This window comes from Toxorhynchites rutilus, chromosome 3, assembly GCF_029784135.1.
Source record: "Toxorhynchites rutilus septentrionalis strain SRP chromosome 3, ASM2978413v1, whole genome shotgun sequence".
In the NCBI taxonomy this organism is placed as follows: domain Eukaryota; kingdom Metazoa; phylum Arthropoda; class Insecta; order Diptera; family Culicidae; genus Toxorhynchites; species Toxorhynchites rutilus.
In genome coordinates, this window is record NC_073746.1 from 331,028,206 (window position 1) to 331,048,973 (window position 20,768).

Sequence of the window (20,768 nt, forward strand, 5' to 3'; positions counted from 1 at the left end):
TTAAATATAAATTATACCAGTACTGGGTGTCGAAATTATAAATTATAATTATATTATTTTTTGTGCCGCGCAACACAATTCTGGGAAAAAATCACACATCTAGAAAAAACGTAGGAACACATTTAAGGGGGTTTTCTAGTGTAGAGACACAAATTTCCCGTACGTATTCAGACCTTCTCTGGCTTACACGTACAAATGTTGCGAACATCATGCTTGCACACTATTTGTATCATATTTAACTTGTTTTTGTGCGGAGGCTAGGGACCGCACATAAAATCGCTTCAAAAATTGTACTAAACCTCAGCAGCAGCTTTAAAAAAATAGTGTCCACAACACTACATTTGAATTTTTTTCGTGCGATGGATAGGGACCGCATAAAAAAAGTTCACTTAAGAAAATAACCCAAATGCTAATGATTCCATTCGTGATCAACATTCGATTTACTTTTTTCACTTTAATAAGCGGCCTACTCAATTGCGCAGATCATTAAATCAACTCTTTGCTCCTTTCAATAAGCTCCTACTGAAACCTCATAACAAACAAAACAAAACATGATAATGGGAATTAGCTGACACAGTCCCTATGTAGAGCGATGAAATACATATCAAAGATAGAAAAAAAAATTACCGATGACTTTATTTTTCAAATACCGCACAAAAAAAATCGCACGAGATTTTTGATGCATTTCGCTTTCATTTCAGGCAGTCGAACATGAGCTCATAAAACGCTTGTAGCAAATGCTCATTTCTGTAGCCTTTTATGTGTTTCAGTTCAAGAAACGTTTCCAAAACGTTTCATTGGTGTATTATCCAAAAAAAATATCAATGGTTGAAAAAAGCTTTAATTTCGCCTGGATAATCTTGTACACAACTTGTAGCTCACCATATCGTTTTTAAGCACTCAATGCTATAGTTCGAATATTGTTCGACTGACTAGTTTAACCCTTAGCGAACGAATGCCGCCATACTCGCGACATTGCAAATATTCTGAAAAAATCGAATGTCGCCATACATGCGGAATTCCGTTATATTTTAGGAATTCTGTTAGGTTATAAATGTGTACAAATAAATACATTACATACACACATCTATTCCTTTATTTAAACTCCCATTATTTTTCTGAAATTTTCATTTCATTATCCTTTTGTATGGACATACCTGTTCATATACTATCTATTATTACTGAAAGTTTTCACAAAATCCAATAAAGCGATATTGATTATACACCTCGCTCTGGAGATAGAGCACTTAATTTCTTAAAAATCCGTCGACCAAGTGGTCATCGTTCTAGAAAAATGTGCTCGTTCGTTAAAGGTTAATAACACCTAATGATTGTTGGGTTGTGTTAGGTGATTACCGTCGTGCGGGGCTTCTTTTGACACTTTTTTTTTCAATTTAATCATTCAAAAAAATTTAACCCCAATTATTGTAGGTGGATTTCAACATTTTTGGCATATATTTAACGTGGATGTATAGATGACATTTGTACAAAATATGAGCTGAATTAATTGAGAAATAAAACTTTTTTTCATAGAGCGATCAAAAATAGCTTGGTTGCATAAGTTGGGGGCTTCATTTGACATAGTCATTTGAAAATTAAAAATCACCTCAATTACATAGGATAATGATGAATTAAAATTCTTTGGAACAAGGAGTTATGGATGGTTATATATCTGTGCATTTTAACGAATTAAATTTGTGATTATATCAAGGTATTTCACAACGAGGTGATTTTGGGCTTTCGTTCCCTTTTACCGAGTGTCTTAGAGGAGGTTTCGAATTACTTTTTTCAGGAGTCAGGAGACCTTCAATCTTTTCTTAGGTTGAGGCCCAACGGGACAGCCGATCACGTCGTTTCGATGTTCCTGTAGATATTGTTTAAATGAGTATCCAATTAACTCGGGCTTTAAGCTATCAGATGGCAGTTGGTTAATAATAATAAGAAGCCCGATGCTAGAATACGTCTAGTGTGGGTGCTAGTGCCTTCAAAAGTTCACTGATAAGGCTTTCGAAGCGATCTTTGGGGATATTTGCGTTCTTAGAACACTCATTAGAGGCACGTCACCGTCCTAAAATTTTCCGTCAATCATGCTTCATTGGAGCGAAAAATGCTACGTTAAGCGGTTATATCAGATAAATTTAATATTTTTGACGACAAATTTCAATAACTGTTGGATTCAAATGAAATGAAATATTGTCTTCGATTAGCGCAATTAACCCGTTTAAATGCCTTATAGCTGGAAGAAAAAGTGTGTGTATTGAACCAGTCCTCGAAAATTCCTTCGTCGAACCAGCCAGAAGCACTTCGATCGTAGCGATTGAAGAATCCCATAAATGTTCCGCCTTGAACACCACGTATGGTGGCAACTGTTTTCCAGTTGCACTTCCGCAAAACATAACGGAAGCCGCAGATTTACTGAAGCTCCTCACGTTTTCAAAGTAATTTAAGCCACGCTTACAGATAGCAAGCTTCTTACCCGGATCATCTGACAAATTCGTCTCGTCGTAATTAAAAATATTGGAAGCTGGAACACCTTCCAGAGATTCCTCAAGGTTGGCCATGTACTCTGCGATTGTTTCACGTATTATTGCTGCGCGGTTTAGCTTTATATTTTGTGCAAAACTTTTGCTCAGTTGATGGTGATCGCGAAGGAATCGTGCCACCCAGTGCCGTGGAGGTTTGTTGTTTACCAAAAGTTGGTACTTTTCTTTCCTGCTTTGTCAAATAAATTCGAACTATTTCCGGCAGATCATCGGTTCCAACGGGGAAGCCCCACTCGGACAAGCAGCTTGGTCCGAAAACGATAATTCTTCCGCCTCAGTAAAAACTTTCTGATGTCCAGTCTGTTTCTGGTGCGATTCGCATAGCTTGTTGTATTTTGTTTGTTGGCTGCAATTGACTTGAATTGCGGCTTCTGCGTGGAGCATTCCTCGGGATTTCACGCCCTTGAATCTGTTGCGGGAACTACATTATATTTCCGAGTATTATTATCCTTCCGATAGTTCCTCACCATTTTTGTACTTACCAAAAAGTAAACAAACATAACCTTTGCGCCGAGGCTGACGGTGGAAAACCTATCGCCCTCAATTTTTTTCGCAGAATAACAGAGTAACAATAAAAAAATATCCGTCAGCGCATTAAAAGGGTGAGAGCTGCAAAAAAACAAACATGCATAAAATTGACACAAGTTCAGGAAAAGAAAGTAAATAATTTATCCTAATAGGAACGACGAGTGCAACTCTAATCAATTTAGGTTTTTTATTTCTATTACCGATTCGAATACTAACTATACGGACCGATTTTGTTCACATTAAGCGCCAGATTCTTCCATAGTGCACTTTCTGCAGCATCAGCAAAACAAAAACCAATGTTCTCGCACGAGCACTAAAAGTCGTTTTATTTCAATTTGATTATTTTTTCTCTCTTCTTTCTTCCTTTCTACCGAACCTCAACCCACACAGGAATGCTAGCACTTAGATTAATTCAAGTGGCAGATAGTTTAGACTCACCCAACTTTATCACAGGATCACCAGATAACTCCTACCCAACGCTAACCAACTCAAGCAGCGATCCTAATCAATGTAATTTGTTTTCTTTTTAATATCTTTATTTTTTTTTCGATCGGTCTCAAAAGGGTGGCGAAAATCATATTGCATCAGCAGTTGATTTTCTGCCACTCTTCACAGTTCAACAGCGATCGAGCGATTTAGATCTTATTAACAACGTTTTTTTTTTCTTCTGCGAATTCGGAATCACACAAATACGCACCCCAGGCTCATTCTTTGTGATCAAAAAGAATAACGACAACGTTAAGCAGAACAGACCCACTGTCAACATCAGCAGATCAGGCCCAAGGTCGACCGACTGCCCCAGTGACACAAACGTGAATAGAAAGGTAATTTTTTTATATTGTTATTTTATTACTTCCATCGGATCTTTCCGATTTGTTTTATAGTTTATGAATGCAATCAAATATAAAAACATACACATATATGCATGACCTTTCGACTTGTCAGCGTCTTCGTTAGAAGTGTTCAATCTTGGCTGTCGGGTCTGATTTATACCAAGTAACAACGCATTGTATACATTTGTTAGGGTTATGAGTAACCCAAACGTGCCCCTCTCATGCTTGATAGCAACTGAATGTCACTGTTCCAGTGACACATTTTACGGCCCATTAAGATTCGTCGAATTTCGTGAAAATAACAATTCTCATAAACGGTTTCGGTCCTCCGAATCGTGATAGCCTTCTGATTTGTTTAAAAATTATAAATAAAACGCAAAATTTGCCAATTCGCCGAGAGACACAATACAACCCAACCGATTTTATGTATATTCCAATCGGAGCTTTTACCAGTGCCCTAAAAATACCCCGACAGCGATCTGGGTGAAACAAGATTACAATGAACTTGTCCGGTTTCAAGGAGCTCAATCGAAAGTTGAAACACTGTGGCGGCTCCACAACCGGAGATTCATGCTGCGCGCGCACTGAATCAATGGCTGGCAGAAATTTTTACTATAAAATAGAACACCCAACTCTATCAGCGCCAATAACCAGTTAGTCATCGGGCCGTGGCTGTCTTCGATGATAACAACCCTCCCTACCCTCTCATACAGCAAGATGAAAGACACACGCGGGGAGGCCTTCTCTTCCCAGAATGGAGGCCTTGGCTGTGTTCTACTCTCGGCGGGGCATCACGTTTTCGGTTGCGTGTCGCTCATAATTCTATCCACTATCCACGGCCGGGCCGGTTCCTGGCCGGTCCGTTGATTTGTTCCCATGCAATAGTGTTTAGTAGTCATCAAACAAATCGTTATGGGAGCTATACGCTCGCGCGCATCATGCTGTAAGGGGAGGGTCTGGTCGTGTGCTTGAATTAACTGCGGATAGAAACAAAGAAACGCAAAGAGATGTTCGATTCTCGTAGGGGGTCAATTGAACACATGAGTATGGAGTTTGGAGTGCGGCGCAGACTCTGAACAGAAAAAATGTAAACTTAATCAATGTCTAAATTGGAGAACCAACACTAGGTGTGTGAGGGTTGTCCTTCCAGACGTGCGGAATGCGGTCATATATTGTAGTAGTGTTGTAAAACTTATGACGTTTTGGAAAATATGCGTTTTCCCGACGAACTAATTGAAATTGTACTTGGTACTATGAATTCGAAGCTAACATACCAGTGTAGAATTTTTAAATTGTCACAAGTAAATAAATGGAATCAACTTGTTTAGGATTTTAGGTGTTTTTTGTGAATCTCTTAGAGTGTGATAAAGGAATTTTTTTGAAAATAAGCTTTTACATATGATCGAATCTGAATCATTACACCGTTATTGACAGTTTTTTCGCTTTGGATTATTTACGTCAAATATTTAAAACTCAAAACAGCTTACTACGCTTCTATTACAGGGCGGACTCGATTATATACAGTCTCGGATTTATTTTCACTGTATATAATCGATTAAATTTTTTTTTTCTTTTAATCGTTTTTTATGCATATATTTTTCGTGTTTTTGAAAATAAAAGAATAATTTAATTTTTGATTCATCCCCCTGAAGTCATAACATACTTTTCTCATATAAAAAACCGAATTCATTCGGGAGGTGATAGAGGATCATATTTGATGAAAAAAATCAACTTCAACAATGACAGAGTTATAGAATTTTTTGTTTGTTTTGGACTCTGTTGCCTCATATTTGAAATGCAAAAAAAAAATTCTAAATGAGTTTGAGTCCAAGATTGTATATAATCGAATCACATATAATCGAATCTGTATATAATCGAGTCCGACCTGTACCATTGGGAAGTTGAGTATTATTCCTAGCAACATTCTCACATCCAAAAAGCTTTAACAAGTTTTGAAGTTAATGTGATTTCTGTGCTTTCCGAAGATTTAAAATTATTTTATTATAAACACAATCAGATCAATTCTTCTGGACTTCTGTAGAATTCGTTTTCGGATAACAAACTGATATCTCTGTTACTTCGGCTGCAATTTTAAATCCATCGCAAAAACAGCTTTATGGCTCGATTCCATACATTTGGTTGTTTTACAATGCAGCGTTTTATTTTCGTGCTAATTGGGCTGCTGTTACATTGGATACGAGTTTGTACGAAAGTGTGACCGTATGGATCGTATGTAATCGTCAGAAATCAACTACATGAAGTTGTATCGATTGCTGCTTTTTCTTCCGCCCAAACTAATAAAATAATCGTACGATTCTCATCATCTGTAGGCCCACTGTTGTATGATTAATTTTTTTTTAGTAATACAAATCAACATCTATTGCGTGTATAAAAAAGCAATTACCAACATTCGGAGCTAAAACCAAAAATATAATTGTGAAAATTTAGCAAACACTGTATTGTGCATGTTAGAAGAACATCTGAACGAAAAAAATATATATGAGGTTGTGTGCAAGACACGACCGCATTGCTGATGCAGGACCACACTGTTATTTTATTCCTTTCGTTTGTTTATAACATCGGATATTACTTCCGATGCTGCGAAATTTTAGAAATAACTTTTTAGAAGAATGGTTTCGTCGCCCTGGAATGGGTTTTTTTTGTGAAATCAGTTGACGATAATTGATTGATGATTCATTCTTGCAATTTGTTTCATGTCAATGCATTGAAAATTTATCTCGAACGCTATTCCTGTGGTCTTTTTCGAAGCTGACATACACTCGGCAACAGTTGATTATATACATGTTTTTTTTTTTTTTTTATTAAATCGTTTATTTTTACAGGCTCAGTTACATAAGTTTAAAGGAGCCAAACTCCTGACTGTATTGTTACAAGTATATATAAACATTTTTCCTTAATTCTAATGTTAATGGTGTAGAAAACCGATTACTCGCGGTCTACTCGAGTTTAGAAGGGTGACATATTTTCTTCAGGAAAAGGAAGGGATAAAAGGATATGTTGACAATGTTCACTCTCACATTCACACTCACATTCATTACACTCAATTCTTAAGCCTATCTTATATCTAAAATGTTTTTACAGTTCACCTTATTCTATTGTTAATAAGAAGGGATTTGATTTCTCGCGAAGAAAAAGGAAAAGGAGAATATAAGGATATAAGGATAATCAGACACGAAGATCGATAACTTTTAGGAAGACATATATTTGGGACATGTAATCAAGGTCTAAACCAGCCAACACATCTCTCACCGGCACATTGGGCTGCCTCCCGCTAGCCCGAAGAGAGTTTTCTAAATTCGATCTGGCAACAAGATACTCCTCGCACGACCAAACAACGTGTTCGACGTCGTGGTAACCTTGGCCGCAGGCACAGATATTGCTGTCGGCAAGATCAAAACGAAAGAGTAGCGCGTTTAACGAACAGTGATTGGACATGAGTCGGGAGAAGGTGCGAATAAAGTCCCGACTCAAGTCCAGACTTTTGAACCATGGTTTGAGGCTAACCTTAGGGATAATTGAGTGGAGCCACCGGCCCAATTCATCTTCGTTCCATTTGCGTTGCCAGTTAACGATGGTATTTTTACGAACTAAAGAATAAAATTCATTGAAGGCGATTTGACGCTGATAAATTTCGCCTTCAATTGCACCTACCTTTGCTAATGAGTCAGCCCTCTCATTACCCGGAATTGAGCAATGTGAAGGGACCCAGACAAAGGTAATGACATAACAGCGTCTGGATAAAGCACTCAAAATTTCTCGTATTCTCTCAAGGAAGTACGGCGAGTGCTTTTCCGGCCTCACTGAACGGATAGCTTCGACAGAGCTAAGACTATCCGTTACAATGTAATAGTGTTCAACAGGTCGTGAGGCGACGCTGTCCAGCGCCCAATGAATTGCTGCCAATTCAGCAATATACACTGAGCAAGGATACTGAAGACTGTGTGAGGTGCTAAAAAAATTGTTGAACACTCCAAATCCTGTGGACTCATTCATAGAGGACCCATCAGTAAAGTACATATTATCACAATTGACACGCCCATACTTTGCTTCGAAAATCGTAGGAACGATCCCCGATCGATGATAATCTGGAATTCCATGGATATCCTGCTTCATGGACAGATCAAAATGTACAGAGGAATTGATGTAGTCAGGAAAACAAACACGGTTGGGAATATACGAAGAAGGATCAACCTGCATGGAGACGAATTCATGATATGAGCTCATGAATCCAGAATGAAAATTTAGCTCGATCAGCTGCTCAAAATTTCCGATCACCAATGGGTTCATGACCTTACACCGGATGAGGAACCGAAGAGATAATAAATTGAAGCGATCTTTTAGTGGGAGTAGGCCTGCCAAAACCTCGAGACTCATGGTATGCGTTGAGGGCATACATCCCAACGCAATACGGAGACAAAGATACTGAATTCGCTCGAGTTTAATGAGATGTGTTTTGGCAGCTGATTGAAAACAGAAACTGCCATACTCCATCACTGAGAGAATAGTTGTTCGATACAACATTATAAGATCTTCGGGATGGGCTCCCCACCATGTGCCGGTAATTGTACGGAGAAAGTTTATTCTTTGTTGGCATTTTTTACTCAGATACCTAATATGGGCCCCCCAAGTACATTTGGAGTCGAACCAGACCCCAAGATACTTGAATGACATAGCATGAGTGATCGGTTTACCCAAAAGTTGAAGCTTTGGTTTTGCTGGTCTATGCTTCCTAGAAAAAACCACCATCTCTGTTTTCTCCGTGGAGAATTCGATCCCTAGCCCAATGGCCCAGGTTGAAAAATTGTTCAAAGTATCTTGTAAGGGTCCTTGCAGGTCGGATTCGTTTGATCCTACGACAGACACCACTCCATCATCTGCAAGTTGTCTTAGGCTGCAATTTTGTGTAAGGCAATTGTCGATGTCGCTTACATAGAAGTTGTACAAAAGGGGGCTTAAACATGAGCCCTGGGGGAGGCCCATGTAAGAGACCCGACTTACTGCCGAATCTCCGTGAGAAAAGTTCAAATGTTTCTCACAAAGCAAGTTATATAACATATTATTCAATAGAGGCGGCAGACCCCGAAAGTGTAATTTGTCTGACAAAACCTCTATTGAAACAGAATCAAAGGCCCCCTTTATGTCCAAGAATACTGAAGCCATTTGTTTTTTTCCGGCGTAAGCCATTTGAATTTCTGAAGAAAGCAACGCAAGACAATCATTCGTCCCCTTGCCCCTGCGGAACCCATATTGTGTATCTGAGAGTAAGCCATTCGTTTCAACCCAACGATCAAGGCGAAACAAGATCATTTTCTCCAACAATTTCCGTATACAAGACAGCATTGCTATTGGGCGGTACGAATTGAAGTCGGACGCGGGCTTTCCGGGTTTTTTAATAGCTATAACTCGTACTTGTCTCCAATCATCTGGAACAATATTATGCTCCATAAACCGATTGAATAAATTCAACAAGCGATGTTTCGCCACATCAGGGAGGTTTTTCAGCAAGTTGAACTTAATTCTATCCGATCCCGGCGCAGAATTGTTACATGAAAGGAGAGCAAGAGAGAATTCTACCATCGAAAACTCGGAATCAAGATCGCACCTATCTTGTGAAATATCTCGAACAATTTTTTGTACAGGAACGGAATCGGGACAAACCTTCCGTGCAAAATTTAAAATCCATCGATGTGAATATTCCTCGCTTTCATTCGTTGAAGAGCGATTTCTCATGTTTCGAGCCACTTTCCATAATTTTTTCATTGACGTTTCTCGTGACAGACCTCCCACGAAATTTCGCCAATAAGCACGTTTTTTCCCTTTGATCAAGTTTTTAAATTGATTTTCAAGGGATAAATACGTTTGAAAATTCTCAATGGTTCCACTTTTCCGAAAAGCTTTAAATGCATTCGATTTATCCTGATAAAGCTTGGAACATTGGCTATCCCACCATGGATTGGGAGGCCTTCGACGAATAGTGGAACCTGGGATGGGTTTCGTTTGAGCGCGAACCGCGCTGTCATAGATCAAACGAGAAAGGAAGTTATACTCCTCCAATGGAGGTAAACCATCTTTGGAATTGATGGCTAGAGCAATCGCGTCCGCATATTTTTTCCAGTCAATGTGTCTTGTGAGGTCATATGCCATGTTTATAGATTCAGAAGAATTCGACCCAATGGTGATGGAAATTTCGATTGGCAAGTGATCACTACCGTTGGGATCCTGGATTACATTCCACTTGCAATCTAACGATAGTGAATTCGAGCAAAGCGAGAGGTCAAGAGCACTTGGGTTAGCAGGAGGTTTAGGCACACGTGTTGTTTCCCCAGTGTTCAAAACGGTCATATTGAAGCTGTTACAAAGGTCATATATCAACGATGAACGATTGTCGTCGTACTGTTCCCCCCAGGCAGTTCCGTGAGAGTTGAAGTCTCCCAAGATCAATCGTGGCTCAGGAAGGAGTGAGCACATGTCAACAAGTTGCTTGCGGCTAACCGCAGATCTCGGAGGCCAATACAAGCTGACTATACAAAGGTCTTTGCCTCTGATGTTTGCATGACAGGCAACAGCTTCGATCCCTCCAATAGGTGGAAGGTCAATTCTAAAAAAAGAGTGACACTTATTGATCCCCAATAGTACCCCTCCGTATCTGTCATCGCGGTCCAAGCGTATTATATTAAAATCGTGGAAAGAGAGATCATTTTGAGAAGAGAGCCAGGTTTCGGACAGTGCAAAAACATCACAATTGACTTTATGAATTAGAAATTTGAATGTATCCAATTTAGGGGTAAGACTACGACAATTCCACTGTAAAACAGTGATATCTCCGACCTCTCTATTTAAATTAGACATCAAGAGAGATAATCATTGCAAGGAGGGGCCATGTTTGCATCAATTGTTGCAAAATTGTCTTTAATACTGGAAGCATTGAGATGACAATGGTTCTGATGGAGTCGGAAACATTAAAACACTTGAAGATTTGATCCAAAAGGTCAGACAACTTTATAAATCCCGATTGGGAAGTTGAGCTGGACGAAAAAATAGGGACAGTTGGGGTTTTTGATGTCCCCTCGAGTGCTGGGCCATTCGAAGGTGAATTATTCCCACGGAAACCAGGAGCAACCTGATTTTGCTTGTCCGCTGCACTCGATTTTTTAGGCATGCTAACAGGGGGTATCACCGGAGGGACTTGTCCTTGAACTTTGGGAGTGGTCACATTTTTGCGCCGGGGATTCCCTTTGGAAATAACCGTTGTGCCCCCGCTAGCTGTGTCCGCTTCTATTTCGTCAACTGGCAACGTAGCGAAAACATTATGTGTGTTGATTGGTTGTTGCTCTTGAGCCAGTGGAGAAGCGCCCTTCAAAATTTCCGCAAAAGTGCGCTTCGAGCGTTCCTTCAAAGAGCGCTTCTGTTTATCCCAGCGACTCTTGTAAGTTTCACAAGCTGAGAGCTCATGTGGGGATCCCCCGCAATATGGACATTTATGCTCAGTCGCACTGCAGGATTTCCCCTCATGTTGCTCTCCGCAAGTGGCACAGCGCTCCTTGTTGGCGCAATAATCTGCTGTATGACCAACTGACTTGCATTTGTTGCAAGTCATGGGCTTTGGCACGAAGAGTCGCACTGGAAGCCTTAATTTATCCACCATAACGTAGTCAGGGAGGGCGGAACCAGCAAAAGTTACTCGAAACGAGTTGGACGGCGTGAATTTTTTTTCTTCCCCATTCTGGGAAACTTTTCCTAGTTGCTGGCAGTCCAATATTTTAATTTGCTTCAAAGGGAGCTGTTTAAATCTGCCATCTCCCTCTTTTATTATTTCGCTCGTCAGACCCGTTTCTGTAATCACCCCCGCAATTTCTACGTTATGGCAGGGCACATATACGCGATATTCTATTACAAAACGATTGTCGACAACAATATCGTTAGCGTGCTTCCGATTAGCCACGACAACACGCAGTTTGTTCGGTCTAGCCTTTCTAATTTCGACCACGGAGGAATAATATCTTGCCAGATCTTTAGAAATTTGAATGACATTTAGAGATTTTCCTTTTGGTTTGGGCCGGAAGAAAACAACCCATGGGCCAGATCCAGGTGAATCTTCTGGATAGACCTTGACACGAGGAGAGGAAACAACTGAGGGGGACGAGGTCGATTGTTGAGCGGGATCAGGAACAGTAGGGCTGGGAGGCAAGTTCGGGAGTTGATCGGAAGCGGGAGCAGGAGATTGAGGGGGTGAAGAGGAAAGGTTTGCAAATTTTCTTGAGGGGGGCTTGTTTAGGTGACTTAACTCTCCCTCTAAAGAGACATCCGAGGGGGGAACGCGTTTAAGCGACTTTCCAGCTCCCGTATATATGGAGGGGTAGACAGTGGATTCAATCTCCATGTCAACGGTTCCTTCTTCATCTGCCATTTAAAGTGGCAGATGTACACTTTTTAGTTAATTTTTCAATTTTTTGTTTGTTTTTTCTTTCTAAAGCTAATAAACTTAACCTAATAAAATTATTGATACTTATAATGCACACCACACCAATGCGGATAATCTCCAACGCGTATCAATCCTTCGGTGCAGCTGAACCGGTGTATCGCACCACAGCACGATAATGGTGTCGATGACGAGAGGCGATAAATTCACCAGCACACAGCACACAGCGCCCGCGCTGCAGGCCTTCTTCCTCCTGCTTGTTGTGTCCGCTTCAATGCAATCCAGCTACAATCTAGGGAATCCCGTTATTGCGCACAATCACTTGACCAGTCACGAGAATAACGGTATCACTTCAACGATACACGATCACGAAATATATGCGTCCGGCGGCTTCGAACTTAGGAAGACGAATGATATACATGTTGCACCAGCACTATTATTCCACATCTCATATTTACGTCAATCTATCTTTGGCATTGAATGGGAACAACAACAATGGCAATACTTGCCAGTATCAAATATCATGTTACATGTTATTTAGTATTGTCCAGTAGAATCGTACCTCTAGACATCGTTCGTACAACACAAACCAAGCACCAAACAAGCATTCAACATAGCATCATAAAATTAGTCGATTGTTGCATCGCGACAGGGCCAATGCGCACTGGAGTGTATCTGCTCGTATAGCGTAGCGAAGATGTGCTATTTGTACGTACGGGTTATGAGGTTCGCACGTACGCACATATAGTCATATATCGATGGATTGAAGCGACTAAATACGGGGTCCTTTAACGTACCTCCAGAACATCGAAGGATTTTGATTTAAATTTGATTCCACTCTGGATATGTATTGTTAATAGGTGGAGGAATGTACTTCATTGTACGATGTCTCGATGCCACGCAACCACTCTTTATTCACATCTGATCTAAGAGCAAAGAATCGCTTACGTGCTTTCCTCAGTCGGTTTCGCAAGTTTGGCAGCTCAGCTGTCCACCAAGGTTTTTTACTAACGTTGCCTAAGTTACGACGACGGCGCGGAACATTTGAGCGAATAATTTCGGTCAGTTTGTCTTAGAATAGGAGAACATTTGCGTCAACAGACTGTCTGTTCAGAAATTGTTCCCAGTCGATGGACGGAAATGCGGCATTCAGCAAGTCGAAATTGCATCATCGGAAGTCTATGTCAGATTCATCCGAAACAGGGTAAATTTGGTGATAATTGACCAAACTCTGTACGTCCACCAGCAGAATGAACGGAGGGTGATGTGAATCGACGGGCAATAGTGGTAGTGGCTTTTGAAATACCTCGATTATATCCGGAGAACTCTTGAAGGCTAAATCCAAAAGTCTGTTATTAGAGTTGACATGTGAATTCACCTAAACCAAGCCACACGCCGAGATCCTGTATCGCGACTTTCGAATTTACGCGGGTTACGTATATTCGATTCTAGATTTTTTTTGTGGCATTATGTTGGAACTCATGTCTCACATTCATGCTGACAAGTACGGCTATTTTGAATGTTCAGTTAATTTTTGACAACTGCTTTTCTAACACGTGTTTTGGTTCATCTTCGATTATTGCCTATTGCCTATCTCTAGAGAAATCCCTTCGTAGTGCTGAAGCAAAATCGGCCATGGCTACGAAAATGATAGAGTGGACCATGTACATACAAACATTTTCAAGCTTTTGAGACAGATGATTCTATTTGCTTATTTGACGTTTCAGGACACGAAAAAACATCTTTTCTACCGAAGATGATATGTTCTCTGTCAACGCTAGCTTGAGTGTAGGATTAAGATATTGTCAAACTATGCATCGCAAAATATTTGGCTTCAAAAGCTCTAAAAGTCGTCCGATGTAGGATTTGTAATATACAAGTTATCAAACAAAAAAAAACCTGTTACCCCTTTTTTTCTTAATCGTTTATTTTTACAGACTCAGTTACATAAGTTTAAAGGAGCCAAACTCCTCACTGTATTGTAAGAAGTATATATAAACATTTTTCCTTAATTCAAATGTTAGTGATGTAGAAAACCGATTACTCGCGGTCTACTCAAGGTGACATATTTTCTTCAGGAGAAGGAAGGGATATAAGGATATGTTGACAACGTTCACACTCACATCCATCACACTCAATGCTTAAGTCTATCTTATATCTAATATGCATTTACATTTCACCTTATTCTATTGTTAGTAAGAAGGAATTTGATTTCTCGCGAAGGAAAAGGAAAAGGAGAATATAAGGATATAAGGACAATCAGACACGAAGATCGATAACTTTAAGGAAGACATATATTTGGGACATGTAATTAAGGTCCAAGCTAGCCAACACATCTCTCACCGGCACATTGGGCTGCCTTTCTATAGCCCGAAGTTTTCTAAATTCGATCTGACAACAAGATACTCCTCGCACGACCAAACAACGTGTTCGATGTCGTGGTAACGTGGTAATTGCTATCGACAAGATTAAAACGAAAGAGTAGCACGTCTAACGAACAGTGATTGGACATGAGTCGGGAGAAGGTGCGAATAAAGTCCCGACTCAAGTCCAGACTTTTGAACCATGGTTTGAGGCTTACCTTAGGGATAATCGAGTGATGCCACCGACCCAATAAATCTTCGTTCCACTTACGTTGCCAGTTAGCGATGGTATTTTTTACGAACTAAAGAATAACATTCATTGAAGGCGATTTGACGCTGACAAATATCGCCTTCAATCGCACCCATCTTTGCTAATGAGTCAGCCCTCTCATTACCCGAAATTGAGCAATGTGAAGAGACCCATACAAAAGTGATGGCATAACAGCGTCTGGATAAAGCACTCAAAATTTCTCGTATTCTCTCAAGGAAGTACGGCGAGTGCTTTTCCGGCCTCACTGAACGGATAGCTTCGACAGAGCTAAGACTATCCGTTACAATGTAATAGTGTTCAACAGGTCGTGAGGCGACGCTGTCCAGCGCCCAATGTATTGCTGCCAATTCAGCAATATACACTGAGCAAGGATTCTGAACGGTAACGGTATTGAATTAAAGAGACTTTAAACTCTGAGAGTTCATTCGTCTCTAAGGATTCTGAAGACTGTGGGAGGTGCTTAAAATTTCGTTGAACACTCCAAATCCTGTGGACTCATTCATAGAGGACCCATCAGTAAAGTACACATTATCACAATTGATACGCCCATACTTTGCTTTGAAGATCGTAGGAACGATCCCCGATCGATGATAATCTGGAATTCCATGGATTTTCTCCTTCATAAACAGATCAAAATGTACAGAGGAATTGATGTAGTCAGGAAAACAAACACGGTTTGGAATATACGAAGAAGGATCAACCTGTATGGAGATGAATTCATGATATGAACTCATGAATCCAGAGTGAAAATTTAACTCGATTTAACACCAATGGGTTCATGACCTTACATCGGATGAGGAACCGAAGAGATAATAAATTGAAGCGATCTTTTAGTGGGAGTACGCCTGCCAAAACCTCGAGACTCATGGTATGCGTTGAGGGCATACATCCCAACGCAATACGGAGACAAAGATACTGAATTCGCTCGAGTTTAATGAGGTGTGTTTTGGCAGCTGACTGAAAACAGAAACTGCCATACTCCATCACTGAGAGAATAGTTGTTCGATACAACATTATAAGATCTTCGGGATGGGCTCCCCACCAGGTGCCGGTAATTGTACAGAGAAAGTTTATTCTTTGTTGGTATTTTTTACTCAGATACCTAATATGGGCCCCCCAAGTACATTTGGAGTCGAACCAGACGCCAAGATACTTGAATGACATAGCATGAGGGATCGGTGTACCCAAAAGTTGAAGCTTTGGTTTTGCTGGTCTATACTTCCTAGAAAAAACCACCTTGTAAGGGTTCTTGCAGATCTTATTCGTTTGATCCTACGACAGACACCACTCCATCATCTGCAAGTTGTTTTAGGTTGCAATTTTGTGTAAGGCAATTGTCAATATCGCTTACATAGAAGTTGTACAAAAGGGAACTTAAACATGAGCCCTGGGAGATAAGAGTTATGTCATCTGCATCTGCACCCGTCACCCTAATGCAACTCAGAATGAAAAGCGCTAAATGGATTCTATTAAAAGATAGAAAAAGAACTTTGTTCAACAAAGTTGATTGAAATAACTGCCGTCCCGTCGTACCAACCATTGCGATGAATAAGTGTTTAGTATTGTGTTGTATGGGTCTTTTTAATATATCTCTAGATAGATATTTTTAAAATTAAATGATTATTTATTATTTTACTATTTTTATGGCTTTTATTCGACCACAAATATATATTTATTTATATTCTCTGTCTAGCTCTCTGCATGAAGGTGTTCTACCAAATTTATTCATGTAATGCCATGGAGAAGACAAAGCCTCAAACAACCTGAACAAACAGGTGACCTGTCACAAACATTGTCAAACTATGTTTATCTCTATGTACAAAGATAAGAAAGTTAGATTTTTGATTTCACCGAGAATGCTGGTCACTCTATTTTTGAAAACATTGAAATCAGCGCTCCATCATATTGAATAACTTTGTCGAAGACATATTTTGTCTAGCGAATGAAGATCTTGCATAAAGTTGTTTTTAGTACTTTCTATCTATGTTGCGTTAGGGTCACCATGAAAAAAACCAGATTTTTACTGTTACCTTTATATTTAAACCTCTATATCAAAATTGTCTTAGGACGACTTTTAGAGCTTATCAAGACAAACATTAAGCTATGCAGAATTTGTCAATATCTTAATCCTATTCAAAGTTATTGATGATTTCAAATTTAATTCACTCAAATACAAAAAAAAAGTCACATTATGTAGAGTCACATATGTCCTTTCAAATGCCATCAATAAACAATTTTTACAATTTTCATTATGAATTTGCTCCAGAAAGCACGACAAACAGATGAAGAGAGTTTATTTTCCGGAAAGAAATACCAATAACTTTGAGTAGAGTTGAGATACTGACAAATTCTGCATAGCAAAATGTTTGGCTTAGTATGCTCTAAAAGTTTTTTCATTTTTTCATGGTGATCTTATCGCAGCTTAGAAAAAAATGCTATATCGGTTATTTTAAGAAATAGAAAAACACTTTGTTCTTCAAAGTTGCCTAAAATAACTGGAGCTACAACATTGTCGAACTATGTTTACTTTTATCTATAAAGATAAGAAAGTTTATTTCATCGAAAATTTTGGTCACCCTATTTTTGAGAACATGAAAATGAGCGCTCTATTATATGTAACAATTTTGTCTAGAGAATAATTGCCGAGCTCTAGATGCTAATTTCCACCTAAATGCACTTCCTGAACAATGTTGACAATGTCCATTGTGCAGTTGAAGAGGTGGATAGTCGTACTTGGCGTGGCAAATCGTTCATCTCTTCTCGGCCGTCTTTGAATGTTTTATGCCAGAGATGGCCAAACGGTAGTCCGCGTTTTACCGGTCGCCGGTCGCGTAGGTATTCCTAGGCGCTCGCCAGATGGTCTAGGATAGCGTCACCTTCAAACGCAATGGAATCAATATTCTTCCACCTTTTGCCGTGCTAACCTCGATAAAAAATTTTAATTAAAAGAGTGGATGTTTCTCCATTAAAGTTTCCGTTTTTATATTTTCATCCAGATTGTTAGTTGTTTAATATTAACACATCCAGTTGTTCGATCATACTGTAAACAAGCAAAAAAAAATGTCACTAGGAACAATTTAAACGATGTTTTATCCAGGAATATCATTTGTTAAATGTACAATTGGAAATACTGGAAACACCCGGAAACAAACACAATTTTGTTTTTATTGATTTTGGAAACCTTGATGTAAACTGAATTTTTTAAAAAAAACATGGCCTTTGAAGACTGTGAATGCGAGTTTTGATGAAGTTTTGTTATCTTGATTTTCAAACTATGATAAGTAATGTGAATTAATTGTGCAGATTTCTTTCAAGAAATATAGTCATGAATAGAGTAAGTAGCGAATGAGAAATTAGACATTAGAATTGAGACTCACGTGACTTTATGCACTGGTCGTCAGGGTTACCATATCTACAGAATAATCTGTATTTATACAGATTTTTCAGACTTTTTGAAACCAAGAATCCAGATTTACAGATTTTTCAAAATAACGATACAATAGTAGTTCTGGCCTGATCTCAATAATATTTTTTCTCTACTCACCAATTTCATTCATACAGCTTTCAGTCTGAATGAGAGTCATTTTGGCATTCATATGTAGCGTGTAGTATTGTCTGTCTCGTGTTCTATCTAAGGCGAAAAGATAAAATAGTCTGCGTCATCAACTAGCTTTAGAATAAATAAATAACACTGTTTATCTTTTTCCTACTAAAGCACAGTGAATACGAATTTTTACATAAATACCATCAACATCGTCATATTCATAATAACTATGCCAATCAATGACACTAAAGCTAAGATTATGATTCAAGATTGAACCTTTAAGTTTAACCCTTTGCGGTCGTATTAAATTTCGACATTTGGGTCGTACTGGTCGCATTTTTTTACATGATAAATCAGTAACTTTGTGAGACTATGAAATATGAACAAGATTCCTTTATTTTTTTTGTAAACTTCTGATAAGTATTTACTAAACAATGGTTTTATGTCTATGTTAAAAAAATATTTGCTATAATTCTTCTTCGTGTGATATCCTTTGCAGGTACTACAAAAATAATTAGTTTGACGTCTTTAGCTTTTTATCTTTTTGTTCAAACATACAGAATAATGCTCTTTACATCTACACAGTGCCGCAATACATGGAGTTTTCCATTAATCCTTTCCTCAATCATGGATGACAACTTTTGTTTATACTGAGTACCGTTATCTATTATTCATATTAGCACCGTTCGTTTAGAAAAGTGTGAATTGGTACATTGTTGCATAAATTATAATATAGGTATACTTCTTTGTTGTTGTGGATGAAGGTAGACAAACGACCGCAAAGGGTTGATACAGATTTCAATACAGATTTTCTGAGAAAAAACACAGATAGAAAGATTTTTGAGACCAAAAATACAGATATTATTATGGCAACCCTGCTGGTCGTTGGGGAAATAACGAACCCCCAATGACCATGTCGTTGTTGCTATTGTTCGCTTGTACAATTATTCACTTACCGAAACTATAGAAACGACGTCAATTTATTCAGAGTCTGCTGACTTTCGACTTCCTTCGACAATCTTGACTGTTCAGAACATTTGGTCAAGCTTCGAATCAACGCACCGAGTCGATTAACTATACAATTTGTTTTTTTTTTTCGACAGACTGCGCATCGTACTCTGTACGGATAAATTAGTTTTTTCGATGTTTGTTGCCAACGTTTCAATGATGTTTTCGTAATTCACATGACTACAAAGTGCTTAGGGATTAATATTTGAATTTTAGTACGACTCTTTTTTGTCGAAGACTGGAATGAATACGTTCGAACTTTCACGTTCGTGACTTCAATCCCAGAACAATAAATTCATCAATATTTTAATTGTCATTTGTCACTGCTAGAGTCGAATGAATTTCGAAGTCTAAACATTCTATAATAGAAAACAAAAATCAATCTATAATTCGCAATGACGCCCGTTTCAAATTGTTTATTGCTGTTAAAAAATATTGTAATTCAGCTTTTCCGAATTTTTTCCTTTTTCCTTCAACATTTTTCAAAAAGAAATCTATTTTTATCTATCTATCTCATCGTTACATTGATCTACGGATATCTATTATTCCTGTAGTGGAAACATCAATTCCTAAATGTATATTCGTATGCTTATTATATAACATACTAGCTGACCCGGCAAACTTCGTCCCTCCTAAAATTTGTTTCTTGTTATCAATACTTTCTTTTTTTTTTAATTTAATTTATTTTCAACTGGCTCAGCAACGTTAAGCATCAATGAGCCGTGTTTATGTATAGGGAAAAGCCTCTGTGAGTAGAACTATGCAAATGTTCTTTCTCATAAAGGCATAAAAACCCTATGATTTTTTCAAGAAATAGAACAATATAAATAATTATACAACAATTCATTATGAAATATTATTTAAGACTTCTTCTTGAGGATTTTTTATAGAGAAAACCACCTACTTGAAGATTGCGAGCAATTGCGTGCATCTGAGTATTTTTGAGTTCTGAGGAAAATAGTTGAAGAAAAATGAAAACGTTAATAACCATATATTATTGATAAATAATAAAAATATTCATAACAAAAAACAAAAAAGTTGGAGAAGTAAACGATAATCAAAAATAAAAGAAAAATACACACATACTCATACTTGAAAGTGTATGGATTTGAGGAAGTAATAAATCAACATAATTGCATCGAGATTACGAGTAGCCAGAACGTCACGGATCGAAACATTGAGTGGCATTCCCTTTTTGCGAAAATTTTCTATTAAAGATAACCTTTTATTTTGAAATT

The 20,768-nt window shown here is 38.5% G+C and overlaps 1 protein-coding gene across 4 annotated transcripts in view; it reads left to right on the forward strand.

The window, feature by feature from the left end:
• LOC129780455 (upstream stimulatory factor 2-like) overlaps positions 1-20,768 on the forward strand; it is a 69,386-nt gene that overhangs the window by 6,686 nt on the left and 41,932 nt on the right. For 3 of the 4 annotated variants that reach the window (XM_055788751.1, XM_055788750.1, XM_055788752.1), the window contains exons 4-5: positions 3,462-3,581; positions 3,774-3,895. In XM_055788751.1, coding sequence (XP_055644726.1) covers positions 3,462-3,581; positions 3,774-3,895 — 242 coding nt within the window. The remainder of the gene's footprint in view (positions 1-3,461; positions 3,582-3,773; positions 3,896-20,768) is intronic. The other variant, XM_055788753.1, reaches the window with a different exon arrangement.